Genomic DNA, 23,367 nt, shown 5'->3' on the forward strand with positions numbered 1-23,367 from the left:
GTTACAACAAATGACTTTTATGAAATTAATTTTTATTAAATAAACTTTTATAAATTAATTTTTAGCATTTGATAAATTCATTTTTAGACAATGAAGAATCTAAGATACACTAAATGTTCATAACCAATGACAATCAACAAATTTTTTTTGCAAATTTATTAAACAAGATTTGCATGATTAGATATTTTGATTTGAAAGACGTACAGAGTTAAATAAAATTTTATATGAGAAATAATTATTATTGTTATTCATAAGAATATTAATACTAAGATTCTAGGAATAAGAACATTTTAATTAATTATTTTTAAAATAATAAAATTTTTAATCTTTTAAATTTATCTCATGTGGTCTTTGAATTTCAATTTTTATCAATAATGTTCCTAAAATTTTATAACTATATACAATGAGCTCTTATAATGATATTTCTTCCTCAAATAAAAAAGAACTAATTATGTATAAAGTTTTAAAATTTGATTGGTAAAAATTAAATTTCGAGAACTATATTAATAATGGTGGCAAATTTGAAGGATTAAAATTTCATCATCCCATTAAATTTTTATATAAAAAAGTCTTTAATTTTCAAATCTTAAATTATTATTATCATTTGGTGCGCGAAGCAGAGGCACTTCCTACCAAAATGGAAGTGCCGAAGCAAAAAGTTCAAATCTCGTTACTCAGGACGATAAAAGCCAACAGTTGGAGATTCAATTCCATTATGGTTAACAAGTCCTATTTCTGATCCCACCCAACCACCGCATTCTTTCCCAATTTGTTCTCCAATCGCCGGAATCGTATCTTGTTCCACCCTCAGAACCATTCTTTCCCTCCTCGTTCTTCCTCCGATCCTTTCAGCATTATCGGAATCCGAGCTCTGTTTCATGGTTCCACGATTTCGCTTTCTCTGTTGGAAATTGGAATATAGTCTCTGAATTATGGAGGCCATTGAGGAGTTGGTTCAGCTCTCAGATTCTATGCGTCAAGCTGCTTCTGTGTTTGCCGATGAAGATGTTGATGAGACGACACCCAGTAAGCGGCCTTCCACGTTCCTCAATGTCGTCGCCCTTGGCAATGTGGTAAGTTTTTATATTTGGTTCCTATATGTTCAGTGCGGGGTTGTAGAATTTTCGATCTGGTTTTTGTTAGACAATGCTCCCTGTTTGGATTGGGAATCTGTTATTCTGAACAGAGTGTCTGGGTGTGTAAACCAAAAGCATTATTTTCACCGAGGAAGTTGCATTTGGTGGGAGAAGGGAGCAACGTGTGGAAATGGGTATACGTAAAATCAGTTATGGTTGATAGATTAGGATTCTTCTTAGAATTGGGAGGCTGTTATTGCATTACAGGGTGTTATTGTGAGAGCAGAGAACCTAATGAGAGGATGAGAGGTTGCAGATAATGAGAGAAGGAAGCAACGTTTTGAATTGGGATATTGGATGCTTTTAATTCACTTGAGAAGTTTCACTATTTACGGATGTGCAATTGATCTATTACAAAAATGAACCAATGTAACATCAGGAACGTAACAATGATGTGGAATAGGTTTCATGTCGTCTTTGACAAGTCATTGTACTTGACAGATGATGGAATTCAAAGATTATGGTTCAGCAATATAAATTTCTAGGATTTTGGAGCTTTTGAGTGGATGAGAATTGGCCAGAATAGTGAGTTCGGTAGCACTTGTGGAGTAACATTTTAGGGTCTGCCCCCCCCCCCTCTCCAGAGCAATGCACAATTTTCTCTGGCGATGCTCAAAATAGTAACTGCGTAAGAAAATATATCGCGACCTCAATTAAAAGGGTAAAGATAAAAGGCATACCTGGGGTCAGTCAGAACTTTACTAATAACACTTGCTTTTCTGTTAATATGTATATGGTGCCTTGTTATGTTGTCCAGTCATTGCAAAAATGAAATCAGTACGGGTGTTTCCTTATTCCCTTTTTTTCTTTGGAATGACTTTTAGGGTGCTGGAAAATCTGCTGTCTTGAATAGCTTGATTGGACATCCTGTTTTGGTAAGTTATTTGGCTGATTTGCTTTTTTGTTGAGTTTGCTCACTGTTCTGTTGTTTTCTCCCTTGATGTGTCATAAATAAGCTTCTGACAGCCAACCGGTGAAAATGGTGCTACCAGAGCTCCCATAAGCATTGATTTAAATAGAGATAGATCTTTAAGCAGCAAGTCAATCGTCTTACAGATAGAAAATAAATCTCAGCAGGTTTCTGCAAGTAAGAACAGCTAAGATTATTATTTTTGGTTTTAAATGCATTGGGCAATGTACATTTCTCCTCAGCCTTGGATAAAAAATGTTTTCAAAGCCTTCTACTAGCACTGCTCCTATCATGTTTCTGATTGTCTGATTTCTATTTTGATCTTTCAGGTGCCCTTCGACATTCTCTACAAGATAGGCTAAGCAAAGGTTCATCTGGAAAGAATCGTGAAGAAATATCTCTGAAACTATGCACCAGCACTGGTAGGCCCATGATTGTTCGCCCTCCCCCATTTTAGCATAAATGAACGGGTGCTTTTGAGGAAAAGATAATAAACAAGCTTTGACTTTCAACTGAAATGGGTGATAGCATAAGATGTTTTTGAATGTTGGCTTTGTCTCCAACATTTTTTCTTTTTAATCTTATGGGTTCCCTTTGTTTCATATTGTGAAGTTATTGACCTCAAAGAGACAAAGATAGACAAGATGTGCGTTGATAATATGTGCTCCAATTGTACCATGGAATAGAAAAATACCAATGGAAAGAAGAAATTATAGATAAAACATACCAAAATTGTAGGTTACCTAATCATCCTAAAAGTTTGAGCTGCTAGGAGAAGGCTAATGAATTATATTATTATCACTAAAAAGTCTCCACCTGGAAGCCCTTTGGACTTGAAGTGTGGACAGTACTCAAGAATGGTGACAGTAAGAATCAAACTCATGACGATTTGGTCACAACTAGAGATTTTAATGCCATGTGAAATGCCATGTTGTCGTGGAAGTTGAAGACTTAAAGGTGTTGGATGAAAGCCTGTTAATGGATTTTTATTATATATTTTTAACATAAATAATAGCCTTCTATTGTCTCTAGAATATGAATACAACAACATTGCATGATGCCATTGTGCTTTATTATGAATTAAGTTTTTAGGAATATTATTTACTAAGATGTCTCGTTTAACAACTTCCATAAGCATTTTTTTCAGTTTTCCTCTACCCCGTCTTTATCGAGCTCAAGATTATCCTTTACACTCTCCTTACTGGTACCTCCCATGACCTTGCCTGTATATGACCAAACTATATCAAATGGTTTTTTACCATTTTTCCCTAATAGATATCAAACTTACCTTTTCTCGTACATGATCATTTTTGATTTTATCTTTTCGTGTATGTTTGTATATTCATCTCAACATTCTTATCTTTACCACTCCAACTTTATGCTTTCGTCCTTTGAAATCTAATATTTATTATCATATAACATAGCTGGTCTTATAACAGTTCGATAAAACTTCTCTTTTAAGTTTATTAGGTGCCTTTTCAATCACAAACAAGTTCTTTAGCCTTTCTTCAATTAAACTACCTAACTTGTTTTCTATGTGCAATATCCCTATCATGTTGAACAATAGCTCTAAAATATATAAACTTTTCCATTTAAGGTATAATCTGATCTCTTAATCTCACTTTTAAATTACTATTGATTGACCTTTTATCAAATTACAATGCAAATATTCCATCTTATTCGTACTTAGACCAAAATCTTTCAACTCTAAGGTCCTTCTCCTTAACTTAAATTTACAATTAATCTCTTTTCTTTTTTTTTTACAATAAGAACTATATCATCTAAAAAAAGTATGTATTTGAGAATTTTCTCTTGAATATATTCAGTTAAAACATCTAGAACTTGGTTAAACAAATAAGGACTCAAAGGTGATCCTTGATGTATTCCAATTCTTATAGGAAAGCCTTTTGTTTTACCGCTAAATGTTTTTATATTATTTGTTGGGCCTTTATACATATCTTATATAGCTTTAATATAGGCAACCTGAACTCCTTTCTTTTCCAAGGCTTTCCAGAATACTTTTCTCGGTACACGGTCATAAGCTTTTGCCAAATCAAGTATAAATCTTTACTTTTGCTTTGATACTTTTTCATTAATTCCCTTAGTAGATAAATTGCTTTTGCAGTTTCTTTATCACCAAGATACATAATTTGCTGAACACCATAAGGTAGTGTAATCAAAGGTGCTCACATAGGCACAGAGGCAAGGCAATATCCACATCCAGTTCTCTCACCCATGAGAGGTGCTGTCTTTAGTGGGGTGCCAAAAGGCTCACACCTTTTGCGCCCTTTCACTTGTGAAAGAAATACAACTTAGTTGCCATTGTCACTTGAAACAATCAGCTTCTAAGTCCAAGTTTAGAAATTATAAAACTCAATCTGTTAAGTCCGGCTCAATCTTTTACATTCTATGAGAACTGGGTGTAATTATCACCATAGGATATTTATTTTAAGGCAATTTTTTTTTGGGGTTTCGCAAACATTCACAAGAAAACAAAGCAATAGGGACCTCCACAGTGTCAACCAACCTTTTACAATGTTGAAGTCTATATATGAACATTCATTCACTAGAACAAGTATACAACAGCTACATGAACTATAGAATGTAGGATTTGGGTTAAATTCCAACATTGTATTCATGATCTGCCTCACTGTACTATTAAAGCCTGTAAACTCTCCAGTGCGTTTCATCTTTTGTTATTTTGTTAATGGCTCATGACTATCATGGCCACTGAATTTATTTTGTTGGTTCATATGTCATTCTTTCTTTCAGAACTTTCATGTCATAAGTTATTTAAAATTACATTTATCTGTTTTTTTTATTTATATAGTGTAATTTTTACAACTTAAGTGCCTTGATTCACTTGGACACGTGCCTTACTAGTGCCTTTTGCTTGAAGGCATTTTTGAGGTCAAGGTGGTTTTTGCCTTTGACTACCTTGCCATGCGGCATAAAATACTCAAACTTCTATTATTGTCCCCTTCTTCTTCTAGAACCTCTTAGATGAATATGCTTGTTTTAATATGTATTATTATCACCACTCTTATATTATTATAATTGGAAAGAAAAAGGAAAACAGGCTTATCAATTCATGTAATTAAATCTCCCATCCCTCTGCTTATTTATCAACAGACTTGAAAGAACCTAAAGAACGAAAGAAAGGCCACAAAGATAATCCTAGCTGATTTCATGACTAAGATTTTTCCTTTCAAATATGAGCTTTCTGTCCCAGCCAAATACATCAATGACCAGGGTATGGGACTCACTGCTCTAAGTTTCTTCCACCTTAAATTTGCTGGTGCTGCAGTATAAAAAATCAGTCAATTAAAATGAAACTTTGAGAACAAATTCGTTCAAAATAACTGCTTGAAACTTCGAGAACAAATTCCTAAAAGCAAAAAGCAAACAAAATTAGCTGCTGAGCACTTACGAAACAAATGGGAGTAGAATGACTGATTCATGTTTGTGTTGGTCATGCTCAAAAATACAAGCCAATAATATGACCTTAAAGTTTGAAAAGTTGCTATTTTGTAGCCTGCTGTGGCACAATTGTTACTTTATTGTCTGCTTAAATAATTACATTCATGATCCACTGAGAAAGGTGATCTTTTCAAATATACACTTAAGATTGACTTGTAAATCAAATTGTCCTTGTCAATTACACTGAGGATGATCTGACCTCAAGATCAATTCCAAAATCTATTTGAATTGTTTGTTAATCTGGCTTATAAATCCATGGATTTTCATGACAAATATCTTTCATATCTTTCATACATGATCTTAGTGTAGTTTTTTTATATTATGATTTACTGTTGTAGTCTTCACCAGCTTGTGATGAACTCAGAATCTTGTGACTATATGCTATGCTTTCCCATTTACCATAATAGTGATAGGGAAACAAACAGTGAAAAATGGGGAGGAGCAGGGGATGGATATTAGACTCATGCTTTTTGTTCTTCTTCAGCTCCACCATTGAAGATGATTGACTTGCCTGGACTGGAACAACGAATAATGGATGAAAAGTTGGTGAGTATGTGTGTGTTTATCGTTTATTAAGCTGTGTTCAACTTGAAGTATATTCTGCACTATCTAGTATTTGACGCCTGTATTTTCATTTGCTAGTAAATGTTATATTCATCTTCGGTGTATGGTTGTTTGGAGATACTTGCTTCAAGGAGAAATTTATTGTTATATTTGTTTATTGTCTTTATTCCTATTTTCTTTAGGTCAGTGAATATGCTGAACACAATGATGCCATTTTGCTCGTGATAGTTCCTGCTGTTCAGGCACCAGAAATTTCATCATCAAGAGCCCTTAGAGTAGCGAAGGAGTATGATGGAGAATGTAAGTTTTCAACTTTTTCTGTTCTTCCATCCCCTTCAAATTAGACTCTTTATTATGCCTATTAATTTTGAAAACTGAGTTTTGCTTAAACATTTTTGTTATATTGTTTTTTTAATTATTATTTTTCTCTTTGGGTCAATTGTAGCCACAAGAACAGTTGGTGTTATAAGTAAAATTGATCACGCAGCTGCTGAACCAAAAGCCCTTGTAGCTGTACAGGCTCTTTTATTGAACCAAGGACCCCCCAGAACTTCTGATATTCCATGGATTGCTTTAATAGGTCAATCTGTTTCAATAGCTAGTGCACAGTCTGGTAGTGCTGGGACTGAGAGCTCTTTAGAAACAGCTTGGCGAGCTGAGACTGAAAGTTTGAAATCAATATTGACTGGAGCCCCCCAAAGTAAGCTTGGTAGAATAGCTTTGGTTGAGGCTCTTGCTGGTCAGATCCGGAGTCGAATGAAGCTCAGGCTTCCAACTCTTCTTTCTGGGTACTTAATTTTTTGTCCATCCTATTGGTTTTGCATTCCTTTTAAGGAGAAGCAGTGATGTTCTGTATCAACCACTAACACACACACGCATACATACTGCAGAGTTGGACTCCCTTTTAAATTCTAACATATAATTTTCATCTAAGAAATCAAAATGATTAGTTGCTGGTTCTTTGAATTGCTACCTCCTCCTGCCCATTATGTTGTTTCATTATTTTACAATGAAAAATGTTATCTTATGAAAAGAAAATTAAGTTTATTGAAAAATTAAAATAATAAATAGGGAGTGGATAATTATTTTAAAATGTACACTTCTTATAACCTAATTGTTTTCCAAAGGACTTAATATACTCAGATTTTTATCAATACACAAGTATGTGACATGTGTATATCATTAAACAGCTCAAATAGTGAAGGGAATAGATGAACTCATGTAGATTGTCGACTGATGGATTCATGTTGTCCTTATGACTAGACATTTGTCTAATATGAATGCTTCATGTTGTGCCTTCTCTACTCATGGCGTTTCAGTATGCACATTGCTTTTTTTCTAAAAATGAAAGGGCATTCTGTGATAGGTTCTGGTGTGTTAGAGTAAAAAGAAATTATTCATTAGCCTACGGTATCTGAAATCTAGTGCCACAAATCAACAAAGACAAGGATATCTCCATGAGTAATCTGAATATTTACCGCATGACTTTTCGTTGCAAGCATCTGTCCTTATACAGTGATGACATGTACAGCCACAACCATCTGACACCTAATCCAATAACTAACACTTATATATGCAGGACACATGGACATCAAGATGCATAATACATAAGAAACATGGACGCTAGAACACTTAGAATAGTGCCAACATATAATAACAGTTAACAAGAAATACAATGCCCGAACTAGTTATCCTAATCGTAAACAAATACATAACTGCCTAATTTCCCCATTTTGTCCTCTTCTTCCTTTTAGTGTAGGTAATGATGGATGGAGGAGTCCTATGATTCTGATTGCATTTAATATGTTTGTCTGTCTTTGAATGTGTGTGCACGTTAGATCTGCTGCTAATGAGAAAAATTGATGGCTTGCATATGAAACTCTCTGATTTGTGTGCTTAAGGTTGCACTTTCTGCGGGCTACAATTGTTTTTCTTTTCTTAAATTTATGATATTTATTTCTTTTTTTCTTTTTTCTTTCTGTATTCTTTTATATATATATATATATATATTGGAAATGCTGCAGTCTACAGGGAAAGTCCCAAACTGTCCAGGAAGAATTAGTGAAGCTTGGTGGACAAATTACTAGTTCTGAAGGTACAAGAGCTCTAGCTTTGGAGTTGTGCCGTGAATATGAGGATAAATTCCTCCAACATCTTGCTGGAGGTGAGGTTAGTTCCTGTTATCTCTTGATGAACTGGAGTGCTTTATTTAGAAGCTACTACAGGGAAAACCATGAACAAGTGACAAATACAGATAAAGGAAAAGGGGGAAACTTTAAATGAATATACTGAAGTTGGTGTTGGACCACTAAGAACAAGATTGGAGTTGGAGCTGTGTCAGTATTGTCAGAATCTCCTATGCAAATGTGTACAAAGCATTTGATGTTAAATTTTGGCTTTTTCCCTGTGTGCGTCTTGAACAAATGCTTCGAATTACCATTGATAGCAACAACACTGGTAAGTAATTAAAAAAAATAGGGTTAAAGGGAAAATTTACCTTGAAAGTTTTTCATCAGGTAGAATTGGTATTCTTAATTTTTGATTGACACAATGTTAGGGCGCAATGTTTGCATATAATAATGTTTGACAAATGTTAACCATTAATTGAACAATTTTGAGGTCTAAAGATCAATTTTTCCCTGAAAGTTTGTCTGAAAGAGAAATTAGTATCCTAAACATTTGATTGGAGCAATTTTATCCCTTATAGTGAATGAGTCATAAGGGAGGCCTTCAAGAAATTGCTATCAAGTGGCAAGTAGAATCCTTTGTAGACAACTTAAATATGGAATTGGCTATTGCAAGTGGTGGAGTGGCCTTGCCTCCACATTCTATGAAAATTTAGTCTAAGATGCTTCGTTTGTCCCTCCCACCTTGGGCAAGTCTATGTTGCCCACAAGCAGATTTGAGCAAGTCAGTATATGCTTATGGTTAAGCTTATGCATGTCCGGACTTGCTCATGGATACATGTCTAGACTTACTCATGGGTAAAATAAGGGTAAGGGCAAGTCTATGGAGTGTTTGGGTAGAGTTGGTTTTGTACCTAGTGAACCTTGGGTAAGGCCTTTAGTTAGAATATGGGAATATGAACCATATCTTAATATTGATAATGAGTTATTGGCTCCTTCTTCTAATTTAAACATTGATAATTCAAAAATATTATGCTAATTAAAAGTTTAGGATGCCAATTCTTCTTTTAGAAAAACTTTCGAGGCAAAATTGCCCTTTAACCTTGGTTGGAATTGTACAATTAATGGTCAACATTGGTCAAACATTATTATAGGACGGCATTGCACTAGTTTTGAAGCTTGCATGGTAACACTACACTAATCAAAAGTTAAAGATATCAATTTCTCTTGGTACAAAACTTAAGGGCAAATTTGCCCTTTAAACCTATAAAATACTATGTTTGTTTTAATTATATCTTATTAAAATATTAATACTTTAATATGTAATAATTTAAATGTTATTATTATTTATAAATCTTCAAACACAATCTATGAGTCAAATTTTGAGATTTACAAATTCTTCACCAACTGAAAATTTTTGAAGGGGCAACTTGTAAATTTTGGAAAAAGACTTATAAATTATCATACTATTTTAATATATAGATCAACTAATGTAAAAAACACATTTACTTAATAAATCTTGAATACCCTAGTTGAGTTTTAAATTTTTGAAGGAGGATTTATAAACATTGGAGGAAAACTTATAATTTATCACACTATTTTAATTTACAACTTAGCTGATGTTAAAATCACATTCACCTATAAATTTTAAATACACTAGTTGAATTCTTAATTTTTAAAAGAGGACTTGTAAATTTTGGAGGAATATTTATATCATAATAATAATATTTAAATTTAAATTATTAAAACAAATATATTATTTTTTAATCAATTACCAATGTTGTTGCTAACAATGATGATTTGATAATCACATGGTAGTCAGTCAAAATGGTTGGCCAGCATGGTATTTTAGTCTTTTACATTGATAAAAATGACATTTGTCTTTTAGTATTTGTTTGTAATTTATGGGACTTAAATTGTTATAGAATATTTATTTGTAATTTTTAGGATCATTTTTAATTTTTGAGGTCATGTTTTGTAATTTTCTAGGTCAACTAAAGGTCAAAGATAATATTTATTAACCGTAAGGGAAACATTGTACTATTTTCAAATTTTGAAGAGGAATATTGCATTTCAAAAAGGTTTAGGATACTAGACATTCCTATACAAATAGCTGAGGGGCAAAAATGTCCTTCACCCCTTCTTTTGCCTTCCTTTTAATGTGCCACTTTTGGATTATTCATGAATTGATAGACCTTATGGACTGTATAACTCATTTCTAGTCATGTACTTGTTCATGTTGTAAAGCACCATTGCACCACTTACAGACCTGTAAAGATGGGATTTTCCATCTTACCTGCTCCTTCTTTCTTCATCGTCAGCCTAGAAAACATAAGAGTTGAATTACCTTTTACATCTTCCACGTTGTCAGCCCAGAAGGACCATATTTGCTTGCTTGGTTGGAAGTTCCTTTTGAATATAGCTGCTCCTAATCTCTCAATCCAAGCCCTTGGAGCTACTGTATAAAGCATTATTGAGTCTGCACACAAGCTGCTTATTACTGTCTTCAGAGCCTTGAGATTGTTGTATATAAACTTCTTCTCGCAGCGCTTCATTGAGTAGGGCATTATTTACATTTTTGTGATGAATATCCCACCATCTAAATGGTGCTGAGGATAGAATCACTGTAGCTGTCACTGGTTTTATAACTGGACTAAAAGTTTTGGCATAATCAAAACCCCTCTCTTTGGTGAAAACCTTTAGCCAAACAAGGCTTATGTCTAGCAATACGTAGAACCATCAAGCTAGGTTTCTTTTAAGCTTTGAAAACCCATATACTGATTACAGCCTGTGGCTTCTCTTTTAGGTGGTAGATGAACTGGAGGCCAAGTTCCACTCTTCGTCCATAGCCATTTTCCGTTGAGGAGTATTGAGAACCTCAACAATGGAATTATGTCATGTTTTTCCCCCTGATAAAAGAAAGATTTCTGCATATTTTTTGGCAGATCACTGACTTAGATCAAGGAGTCATAGGATGAACATTGGTAGGAAGGCTAGGAGATAGCTGTTGAATTATTGGAAAGATATCTGGGCATTTCTAAAATCTAGCGGTTAGACAACAAAATGAACTATACCTCACCTTAAAATTGATGACATGTACCCTTATTATCTCAGCAAATATTGTAAGATTCAGTTTCTTGCATTGATCCTTGGTTGATAATAGATTTGGATTGTGTTGCATATATTTGACCATTTTAAATTATTGCAGAATTTCCCCTTAACTCAGTTTAATAAGGAACAAACCTGGTGTTGGTGTGTTGGAAAATTGGAAGCTGCTCACTGAAATTGTTTGCTTATTTGTTTATATCTTGTTTGATTCTGAGTCCTAGCTTAATGGGACACCCTAATAGCAGAAGAGTAGTAGGACTGTTGACCTTAGGTTGCTTCGCAGATGTAAGGGTGTTGGGAGTAGCTGGTTTTGAAATCTAATGTTTATCCTTCCTTTCATTACAGGGAAATGGTTGGAAAGTAGTTGCTAGTTTTGAAGGAAATTTTCCTAACAGGATCAAGCAGCTTCCTATAGACAGACACTTCGACATAAACAATGTCAAAAGGGTAAGACTTCTCTGAATTGATTTTATTGGTTTTAGGTTGAATCATTGAATATAAGTTCGCAAGGTTCTCCTTTCTCATATGGCCCTTTTAGTTTATGTCAGGTTGTTCTTGAAGCAGATGGATATCAACCTTATCTTATCTCCCCAGAGAAAGGTTTAAGGTCCTTAATTAAAAGTGTTCTTGAACTAGCAAAGGAGCCATCACGTCTTTGTGTTGATGAAGTATGCTTCTATTGAGTTGATAATTCTATTCAGTAAGCCAATTGTGTCTAGGTGTATGCTTTGCTGACCATGATGAGATTAGAAATCTCTTTTCATCTTGTGTTTTTGTCTTTCTATGTTTTATAGTTTCCTTGTAAACGCTTGGCAGTAGACTTTTCATTAACCTTTATGATAGAATAAAATATCAGTAGTTCTCTGCCTTCTTGATGTAACAATAAAAAATATATATATATATATATATATAGTAGTTCTTCTCTTTCTGTTTCTCCCTCTTTCTCCCTGCATCTATATCTCCCAATTTTTCTCTACTCTAACTTTTTTCATCCACTGGTTCTGCATCAGGAAGTCTAGGTGATTTTTATTTTTATTTTTTAAATTTTGTTTTAATGCATCTGTTTCCGAACTAATTGTTGATATGACCCATATTGCGTCTTTCAACTAACACACATGCATTTAATTAAATTTCAATCCATAATATAGTACATATAGACCAATTACTTGTGTTTGTTTCCCTATTGATATCACTGCTTTGCAATATGCTTGTGCTCCTCTATAAAATCCTTCAGCTGCCTCCTCTCTTTTAAGCTTCTTTTAAGTGGATTGAATCTGTTGGGCAACTATCAAATTAGGTACATCGTGTGCTTGTGGAAATAGTTTCTGCTGCTGCACATGCTACACCTGGTCTTGGAAGATATGCTCCATTGAAGAGAGAGGTAACAACGCTTTGAGGTAATTATATATAAGTTGCTCCCTTTTTTAGATATTTAATTATCATACATCTATCCATTTTTATTAGATTGTGGCAATCGCAAGTTCTGCCCTGGATGAATTTAAAAGTGAGGCCAAAAAAATGGTGGTTGCCTTAGTTGATATGGAGCGTGCATTTGTTCCACCCCAACACTTTATTCGTTTGGTACAGCGGCGGTATGTACAATCTCTCTCTGAATGCATATGTGATAGAATATAAGAATTAATATATTTTGAGGAAACATGCAGAGGGAAACTTATCCTACTTGTGCATTTTATTTTATTTACTTTCTTGTTATATATTGCAAGTAGGTTTTACTTCTGCAAGAAGGTTTACTTGTGCAAATGGATCTACTTTTGCAAGTAGGTTGACTTCTTGGTTAAGAATACCCATTCTATAAATGGCCTAGGGTAGCCTATTTTATGAGAATTATTTTGATGAATGAAATACTTGTTTGCTAGGTAGCCAACTCTTCTCCCTCCCATGCTCTGTTTTCTCTCCCCCTCAAATTTCTGTTCTGTCTCCCTCTTTCTCCTCTTTGTGTCTGAAACTCCCCTAAATTCTCCACTGTTTGCACCTGTGGCTGTGTGTATGAGTGTGTGTTGCATCAATATGGACGTACGATCTGAAAAAAAAAAAAAAATCTTATGCTTCTCAATGGGATCACATAATTTTCCCATTCCTACGTGATGCAGAGTTTGGATTTGAGACTCATGATAATTCAACACCATGAATGATTCATGTGACTTGGAACTTTCTTGGGAATGAATAGTGTATGAGATTCTCAATGTATTTTGTGCTAATTTAGAAAGATGATGATGAAAAGCAAAGTACAATTGTTAAATGGGCTCTAATCTATCCCTAATCCTAAAGTTTGGAGATATTTTTGGTTGAAGAATGATGTAAAAGGAAGGGGTAGCTATTGACAGAAGATAATGGGCAAGATCCGTAAGTGAGAGGTCACAAGTTCAATTGTGCTTATAACTTCTATTAGCACCTTCCTCAACAACAATAACAACAACAACAAACCTTAGTGGGATAAGTTTTCTTTAAACATGCCCAATTCATTTTAAACGATTTTCAACTATTTTCTTGACAATAGATGCCACATCAACTCTTTCTCGCATGAGATCATCAAGCCATGACAAACATGGAGAAAAATTCAGTTATCCTATTCATACAGGGGAGCATTATACAAAATCTATATACAAAGAATGGAAACTATCCTAGGAAATTTAATAAATGTATAGAAACTAAATTTCTAAACTTAAGGAATTGAAATTCTAAGATTCTATTATAAATAAAAAATTAAAAATTATCTTAGAAAAAATAATAAATTACAATGTTTACAAATATTATGCCGTAATTATAATTAGACTCATAATTTGTAACAATATTTACACCCACACAAACGAACGTGTTATGCACAGAAAATAGGCGTCAAATTATTGAACCCATAAATCAGAACGAAGGCAAAAGAATGACATGACCATACATTAAATTCCTTATATGCGTATAAAACCACAAATCAAATTTTTTTTTCCCTAAACCAGATTGTGGTACATTAACCAAACTGCCATTTCATTGTATTGGATGCGCTGAGAATTGCAAGTGTAGTGGAGAGTTTCCAAATGTGTGTCTTGAGGAGAGTGGCACACTAGAATGAATCTGTGATTTGAGGAGGGTGCTAGAGATGAATGTAATAGACTCGAGGATGATTAGATGTATGGGCATACAATGGAAGATTGCAGTAGCATATTTGCTTACAACATTCGGTGAGATTTGGATCAAGCGTGTTGATACTGTCAATCGAGGATTTTCTAGAAAGAAGGTGATAATTATGGGGAAGAAAATAAAAAGTGCTATCATTGCTGCATGAAACCATAAATTGGATAATGATTGTAAAAGTGTGTCTATTAGCTGAGGAATCAGATACAGCGTGGTTTTATATATAAAGGTAGCAAATTGCTAATTGGAAATAGCTAGAAATATCAATACCAGGGGAGCGTGGCTTCGTTTCTTGCTAGACTTCTTTACATTTAGCTCCCTTTATATTTATATTACTAAAAATAATAAAAAAATCATAAAGAATCGTAATATAAATATTAAATTTGAATTTTTTTTCACATTTTTAAAAATCTCCTTTGTTTATATTTTTTTTTTGTCCAAAAAGTCATGGTGGTAAAAATCAATGAATATTTGACGATTGACTATCAATTCTTTATTATAAATTCAATTTGTGATTATATTTTTAATATTGTATAATATTTTTAATATTAAAATTAAACATATTACGTCGTTTATGATTGGTTTGACATTAACGAATGCTTTGATTAATGACCGCTTCAGTTTTATTCACCTTGATGAAGCAGGGTTATCAGCATCTATCAATTATTATGCTCCAAAAATCTCCTAGGTTGTCATGTTAATATTATATACTAAAGAAGCAGGTATTATTTGACTGAACATACATTGATTTGATATGTTATAATACCTGTTTCTTTTGCATTCATTAGAATGGAGAGGCAGCGCCGAGAGGAAGAGCAAAAGCGGCCCCAAAAAAAGGCAGTCAATGCAGAACCGTCAGCTCTAAATAGGGTGTGCAGTTATTTAGTCCCTTTAAGGAACTACAGGCTAGCATTTTGTCTTATCATATAAATGTTAAATTGTCTTGCATATTCCACAAATGTGATGGAAAATTAGTTTCCTTTTCTAGGATATCAGTCCTCAAAAAGGTCAACAAAGTGGGGGAAGCTTAAAGTCATTGAAAGAGAAATTTGGTCTGCATGACAAGGATTCACAAGAGACATCCAGCTTGAAGACTGCAGGGCCCGAAGGGGAAATAACAGCAGGTTTTTACTAATTCATCCCAACTGTTAATGTGAATCTAACTGTATCATGAAGGCCACTCCTTTTGCAGTAGTGTCATTAATTTACTTGTGTTTATCTTTTCTTCTAGTAGTTGTTCCAAGATTAAAAGCTTCAATAGCCATCCTACTTAAAAGAGTTACCTCCTTTTGTTCTGTTGTCATCCTTCTTATCAAACAACAGCGTGCAATAGATGTATAAATTCAAATATTGTTGCGCACATCTTGGTGGTGGCCGATCATCTCATCCCATCATTGTATCAGCATTGATTATTCTTGTCTGGCTCTACATTGCTGCAGTTATCACAATTGTCAGCTTGCTGATGTACCTTTTCTTCTTTTATTATGGCAATTCCAATTACCGAGTGTCATGCTAAAACATTTGTCCTCGTGTTGCTGCTTTTGCAATAATTGGTCTTGCACTTTTTGTATTAAGTTAAATATTTTAAAATGACAGTATTGCTGAAATACAGGATAATAATTGTACGGTTTATAATCTTCCCCCCCTTTTTTTTAAAATAAGAGAAATAAAGAAAACTCTCCTGGTTATCTTTTCAAGGCAATGAGGTTGTTTTATCCTCTCTTTTAATTCTCTTCAAATCTTATATAGCTAGTTTTTTCCAAAAGAAAAAATATATTTTCAAGTTAATGGATATTTAGTTATTAAACTTATTGTGATTTCCATTAGCAATCCCCTGATCTAGATATTTCATACTAAACTACAAATAATTTCTAGACAGTTCCTTGTCATTCCTATCATCCTATGTATTATTTTCTCTCTCCGTTGTAATGTTAGGTATCGTATGATATAAATAAGTAATTTGAATTAACTTCTTTCTCGGTAATGTCTCTTCTAAATGCAGGATACTTATATAAAAAAAGCGGAAAAGGTAATAATTGGAGTAGACGATGGTTTGTTTTGAATGAGAAGACTGGGAAGGTTAGTAAATCATCTTATTTGATGGGCTGATGGTGAGATTAAATGAACTTTGCTTTTTGTTTGCAAATAAATCTCATTCTGAAAGAAGAAAGGTGATGAAAACCAATAAACTAATGATATTGATATATTGATGAAGTTCTAATTCTTTCGCTATATGGAGAGAGGAGATGAGAATGAATAAGCTAGTGCTTACAGTAATATGAAATTTCTTAAAAAAGGCAGAAATAAAGACTTAAAGGACTGGATGGAAACAAGCACTCTCAAGATTGAGAGGGTAGAGTCTCTTCCAAAAGCTACCAAATTCTTGTTTGTTCCCTCTCTACATTGATCCCTCCATATCACCTCTTCTAACAAACTTCATCTCTCTCTTCCCCCTTCTCTCCCTGTGCCTCCCTCTCTGTCAGCTTACTCATATAGTATTTAATGTTCTTCCAGATTTCCTTCACATGCAGACATAACATAAGGATAAGGTAGGGCTCTCTGAGGTACTGCTTCTTCAAAATGGTTTTGGGACATCATTTTCCACTCATATTGGTCCCTATCTCTGGATCTACCTCAAGTTTGGGGTATGAGGGATACCAGTACAACCTTTCGTAGGTGGACTTTAGCTTGGAGGTTCCATTATGTAAAACGATGGTATTTGGGGAGAGGATCTCCTTTAGGGTTGTAACAGGGTGGGAATATAGGTATTTAGAAACTCAACGGAAATTGAAAATTGAATCTAATTTAATCAATTGAAAAATTAATTTTGTTACCATTTGGGAAAAAGATGACGCTGTAATTTTCAGTAAGGTGATTCTGGCGTTTCATGAAAATAACTTCACCAAGTTGTATGATGTCGTTTGCTAAGTGTACGACCTAATTTTCCAAATAATTGAAGACATATTTACGATATAACTGGGCATGAGATGTATGGGGAATTCAACATCCTCATGTATGATAATTCATACTGCTAAGTTAAGGGCTCTCATTAATTTGATGTTATCTTTGGCCAATTGAAAATTTTGGTTTTTGCAAGCGACCTGTGTTTGTATCTTAGAATTGAGAATGAAGTGTTTTGGTTTTTTTTTTTTTTTAATATGCACAACAGGAGTGTTTGAATCTTTGACCTCTGTCCACAACCTACCCCACCCTTATCATCTGAGCTAGCCTAGGTGGCTCAAGTGTTTTGGTTCTATTTGGGTATTCAATCTACCAAGGTCACCCATCAGTTTTTTTTCTTTATTTTTTTAATTTTTTATTTATTTATAAAAAGAATCTTAGAGTGCATATTACATTTGTCATTCGAGCGTATATGCAAACACATTAGTATCTGATGGTGATGCGTTGATTTGATGAGGAGAATAATCAAGTCTTGTTTGATATGCTATGATTTGCCTTTCTGCAGCTTGGTTATACAAAAAAACAGGAAGAGCGACATTTCCGAGGAGTTATTACTTTACAGGTTTGTACTTCTTTATTTCGCAGATATTCTTATATCAAAATGATCAGTAGTCTTGATGTAAATTGTTCCTTTACTATATTTTCAAATTTTTTTCATCATGTAATCTTTACCTTTGGTTTGGATGAGGTGAAAAAGGAGGAGGAAAAATTCCCAAAAATAGTAAAAAAAAAAAAATAATTTTGGAAAATTTTCCTCCTAGTGAAAAACAGAGAAGTAAACATTGTGCAAACCAAGAATGGTCAGAAGTATCAATGCAATCCAAGAATCTTCATGCTTAGGCATTAGACATCAAATATCGATGCATAGAAGGTAAGCATCAATAAAAAGTGAATAATGATAATGCTTTGAAGTGCAAGGCCACTGTATTGAGATGAAGCTCATGTATGGATACATAAAGGCCATGTATCAATACATTTTCACATGTATTGATACGTGTGATCCATTGAAGAAATTTGCACTTAAACACATCGAAAAACTAAATGTTCTGAAATTGTTTGAAAGTCATTTAAATTTTAAAAATCAGGCATTCTCAACTATTTGCAAAACATAATCCTAAGAACTCGATTCTTGCTCTTGCCAATTGAGCTCCCAAGTTGTTCTTTTTCCAACACTTCTTTTATTCTTCTTGAAGCTTCATTATTTTGCTCGACCATTTATCTTCATGATTTCTTTCCTTTCCTTGACTTGACTACATATGATATTCACATTAAATCTAGTAGTTAGTCAAATTTCTTAAGTATGATGTGTGTGTGTGTGTGTGTGTGTATGATATAAAGAACATTAAATAAATATATTATGAAAACTTTTTGCTCCACCATTTGACATTATCAAAACTAATCATGTAGGTTATCAAACCTAACAAATCATACCTAACAACACAAGCCTATAAAATTATTAGTGTCTACATGCTCAGGGCCTGATAAAGAATATTGGACTGATAATGAATTTTGACTCTTCAAGAATATTCTTGTTATTGACAAAATTCATTCATGGAATGGGGTATATAATGGGCTACATAAAGTTTCTGAATCCTGTTTGAGAAAGTGTTTTATTTCTATTTTTGAAGTTGAAATTCAAAGAATGATAATTAATTTTTGGCATATTCCTTTTTTATTTTGAATTTTATAACCAGGAATGCAATATTGAGGAGACTTCTGATGACGATGCTCCTGCAAAGGGTTCTAAGGATAAAAAGGCAGATGGGCCTGATTCTGGAAAATCACCAAGCCTTATTTTCAAGATTACAAGCAAGGACCCACATAAGACTGTTATGAAATGTAACTAACTCTCTTACTAACATATGCATCTTATCACCGCCCTGCCAAATCATGAATAAAACTGAACAGTCTATGTCAATGTTGCAACATGCATTTGGCAGCTGAAAGTGTAGTTGTGTTAAAGGCTGAGAACATGGCTGATAAGGCTGAGTGGATAAGCAAGCTGAGAAATATTGCACATCTTATTATAGGAGAAGATCAAACGATAGCTGAATCTGGTTTTCCTATGCGACAAAGTCTTTCTGATGGTTCTCTTGTAAGTTAAAATCTACTTATCCCCTCTTATTTAATTTTATTTGATCGCATAATCAAGCATTTGTATTCTTTCTTCTCCATACCATAGGGGGAACTAACATGTTCGTTCAGTTGGGCTTACACCATTAAATATGAAAAGCTTTCCCAGTGATGCCTTTTACTCCTCCCCAGCCTCTGGCCTGGCTAAGATGTATATTCTAAAAATCAATTATGAATTTCTTGAGAGTTGTGAATCTCTGCAGTTACATGTTTTCTCATATTTTTATATTTACATGCTTAACCAGTTTACCATCCCACCATGGTTTTTCTTTCTGGTGTCTAGAGTCTATTATGCAGCTACTGATGTTGAGTACTTTTGTAGGATGCCATGGCAAGAAAACCTGCAGATCCTGAAGAGGAACTTAGATGGATGTCCCAGGAAGTGCGTGGTTATGTTGAAGCCGTTCTTAATAGCCTTGCTGCTAATGTTCCAAAAGTCAGTTTCTTTTATTAGTGCTATGTTTGTTGTCTTGACTCTTGATTTATTTCTGTTGATGAAATCATTTAGTTTTGGCTGAGCAGGCAATTGTTCTTTGCCTAGTTGAGAAAGCCAAAGAAGACATGCTTAACCAATTATACAGTTCTCTCAGGTCCATGCTGTCTCCTTTTTCCTTACTTTCAGTGAGTTTTTTGTTTCTTGACGTGCCAGCAAGCCTTCCTTACTTTTCTAGCTCCACGATGCAAACAAACTTTGATGTTCTTGCGACTCCACTATTATTCTTTTACACATTTAAATAAATATGTAACTACAATCCTAGTTCTCGTGGATTTTTCATTTTTGTTTTAATGCTTTTTTACCAATAACTATTAATGACTATCACATTGAGATAATCATATTATATACACATTTTATACACAAGACATGATAGGCAGCATTGACTTCAATTGTCTTTAACATCTGAACAAACTTTTAGTAGCACCAATTTGATATGTTGTTGTTGACAGTGCGCGGAGCTCGGAAAATATTGAACAATTGCTCCTGGAAGACCAGAATGTAAGGCACAAAAGGGAGAGAGTCCATAAACAGTCCACCCTTCTTTCAAAACTCATTAGGCAACTTGGCATCCATGACAATAGGGCAGCTGCTGCTTCTAGTTGGTCTGATAGAGGGGCAGGTAACATTTTGCACGAAATGTTCTCGAGGTTCTCTCGTGAGAAAAATTTGGGGTATTTCAATTTAGATGATTAACTATGTCTTCCTCCCAAGTTGCTTGTGAAAGCATTAGCTTCTATGCTTTTGGGTGGCAATGTAACTTTTTCTTTGAAAACATCCTCAAAATTGTGCCATGTACACAGTGCAAATGTTTGGAAGCTTAATTAACTTTTCTTAGATAACGTGAGATATTACGATAGTTTCTTGCCATTCTTTGGAGACACTCAATATGCAAACGAAGGTTGATTTAGTAAACCTATACCTCCTACAAGGACATGAATACCTTGTTAATGGGTAATTTTTCTTCATCTTTTTGGTCTTAGTAAATCCACGAGACAACTTGCCTATAAATTTTTCCTTAACCAAAAAGATGAAGAAAAAAATGAATACCTCTCTTTCATGTTTTTAACATCGCTGTGTAGAATTCCCATTGGAATCAGGTGAATCTGTTTGAATTAATTATAATATAATTTAGTATAATGATATATAACTGATATATAGTAAGAAGGGTTTGAGTCATCGTGTCTATAAGAGGGTCAAAGCAATGTATTGGGAGATTCTTTTTGTATGAATGATAATTGAGTGATAAGATGAGTCTTATTTTCTCCCTTGTCTCTTTCCCCACTGAATACCATAACATGTAATAATTTCATTTTTCTATAATTTGTTTCTCCAGGAAGCTCTGCGCCTTCTTCGTCTGGTGAGGATTGGAGGTCTGCCTTTGATGCTGCCGCCAATGGTAGAAGTGACTCATATAGGTATGGATCTGGTGGTCATAGTAGACGTTACAGTGACCCATATCAAAATGAAGTAAGCTCAAGTTCAAACTCTAGCAGTCGCCGGACACCAAACCGGTTGCCACCGCCGCCGCCATCTAGTTCTAGGTATTAGATAAAGTTGCATATGATCTTGGTGATGATGATAATTTTTCAATCTTTTGGATAGATGCTTTCAGTTTTCTCTGCCTCGTATTGAGGCTGCCCCTCGGCCTTTCTTTGGCAAGGCTATGCTCATGTGGCTCAAGTTTGTAGATAAACGTTGGAGTGAATTACATAGACGTCTCTCTCTTGAGTTTTAATGAAATTACACATATTTTCTTCAATTTCGAAAACCAATATAGATTCCCCTTGCATTTTGTTTAAAAAAAAAAATACAAACTCCTTTTTATTTTCCTCTGAGAAAAATTAAATTGCACAAACTTGAGTGAAATTTTGTTGAATTTATATAGACATTTTTTTATAATATACGCAAATCTTGCCTATAAATAAATGAGAAGTTTGTGTATTTTCCCAAAAAAAAAAAAAAAACAGAGAGAGAGGTTTATGTAATTTATTCTGTTTTTAAAAGAAGATACTCATTTACTCGATAAGATCATAGTGTTTAAAATTGTGAATAACAATTGGTTAGTTGTTACTTTAACTCCCATTATAATTTCTCTTGAATGATATGTTTATAAATTTTGTTTATTAATTTTTCATTTATTTGTTTGTTTATGTGTATTCATTTAGTCTACTCTCTAGGGTATAACACACACACACTGTTAAGAGTCCAACCTTGTGCAGAACATGGACATTAAATTCACAAAAAAAAACTCTTGGCCACAATTATTTAATTTCAAAACTTTTAAATTTTTAAAATTTCATTTTAGTTTAGGGGTATTGATTTGATATTAAATGTCTGAACAAAATGACTTGCTCTTTATTTAAATTAATATATGAATTGATCTACTTCATTTGTTAATTGTCCTGCTTCACTTGTTCATTTATTTATGGAATGTTGTTAATTATCTTACTTCACTTGTTCATTTCCCTTGAATGAAATTAAATGAAATTCTGACAATAAATAAGTAAAGTAGAACAATGAATAACAATTCGTAAGTAAATAAACAGCATGTAGCATATGAATCAATAAATTATCTTAAGATGATTTAAACACTTGAAATGAAAATGAGTAGGGCAATTAATAATATTTTGTAAGTAAATTAATAAGTGAAGTATGACAATGAACATGTAAAATAAGAAAGTTTTGATATTAATTTAAATAAGGGGTAATTTTATTATTTTTTTAAAGTTTAATATTAAATTAGTACTTTTGAATTGCAGTGTAATTTCAAGAATATATGGACTCTAAATTTAAAAAAGTGTAGTCAATGAATTTTTATTGAAATTCTCACACAGAACAATATGCAAGATAAGCGTCCACTAAATTGTAAGGATGGATGAATTTTTTCCACTTAGCATAATAGCATGACAGGCGAGCTTTGAGAGTTTTTTTTTTTTTTTTTTACTTTGAGTTTATTTATGTGACTTGAATAAGTCCAAAACCTAAAATTGAATCAGCTTGACTCATATATCTAAATTATTTTTTATTTATTAATAAAATTAAATTAAATAAAAATTAAAAATATTAATTTTTAAAATAAAAATTGAAATTTCTTAAAAAAATAAAATAATATTTAACGATTCATTTACCGAAAAGCTCAAAATGTTAGGAATGAATTTGATTATATAAGGTTTTTTTTTTATGTTTAGGTATTTTAAACTCATTTCAAATAAACCTAACTCAAATTGAGTTAGCTTGCTTAAATTATTTGTTTTAATTTTTGCCATTTAACGTCAAGTTATTTTCACTTCAATTTTTGGAGCCTATAAA

General features: G+C 33.4%; 1 protein-coding gene across 4 annotated transcripts; it reads left to right on the plus strand.

The window, feature by feature from the left end:
* Positions 1-629: 629 nt before the first annotated feature.
* Positions 630-22,185, plus strand: LOC129296110 (dynamin-2A-like). 4 transcript variants are annotated; one of them, XM_054934707.1, is made up of 22 exons: positions 630-1,073; positions 1,961-2,011; positions 2,103-2,223; positions 2,376-2,468; positions 6,011-6,072; positions 6,273-6,390; positions 6,536-6,878; positions 8,115-8,259; positions 11,670-11,771; positions 11,873-11,992; positions 12,622-12,705; positions 12,789-12,916; positions 15,257-15,338; positions 15,457-15,592; positions 16,471-16,547; positions 17,935-17,991; positions 19,124-19,268; positions 19,370-19,524; positions 19,885-19,998; positions 20,085-20,152; positions 20,508-20,677; positions 21,392-22,185. In XM_054934707.1, exons 1-22 carry the CDS (start codon positions 933-935, stop codon positions 21,604-21,606), a joined length of 2,727 nt encoding a protein of 908 aa, XP_054790682.1. In that variant the 5' UTR covers positions 630-932; the 3' UTR covers positions 21,607-22,185. The 4 variants fall into 4 exon arrangements, with proteins under 4 accessions (XP_054790682.1, XP_054790683.1, XP_054790686.1 ...); XM_054934709.1 differs by having other exon boundaries at positions 1,007-1,073; positions 2,093-2,223; XM_054934708.1 differs by lacking the exon at positions 21,392-22,185 and having other exon boundaries at positions 20,085-20,183; positions 20,508-20,668.
* Positions 22,186-23,367: the final 1,182 nt, after the last annotated feature.

Source organism: Prosopis cineraria, unplaced genomic scaffold (genome assembly GCF_029017545.1).
Source record: "Prosopis cineraria cultivar Desert tree isolate PC_DT_omini unplaced genomic scaffold, ASM2901754v1 PC259, whole genome shotgun sequence".
In the NCBI taxonomy this organism is placed as follows: domain Eukaryota; kingdom Viridiplantae; phylum Streptophyta; class Magnoliopsida; order Fabales; family Fabaceae; genus Prosopis; species Prosopis cineraria.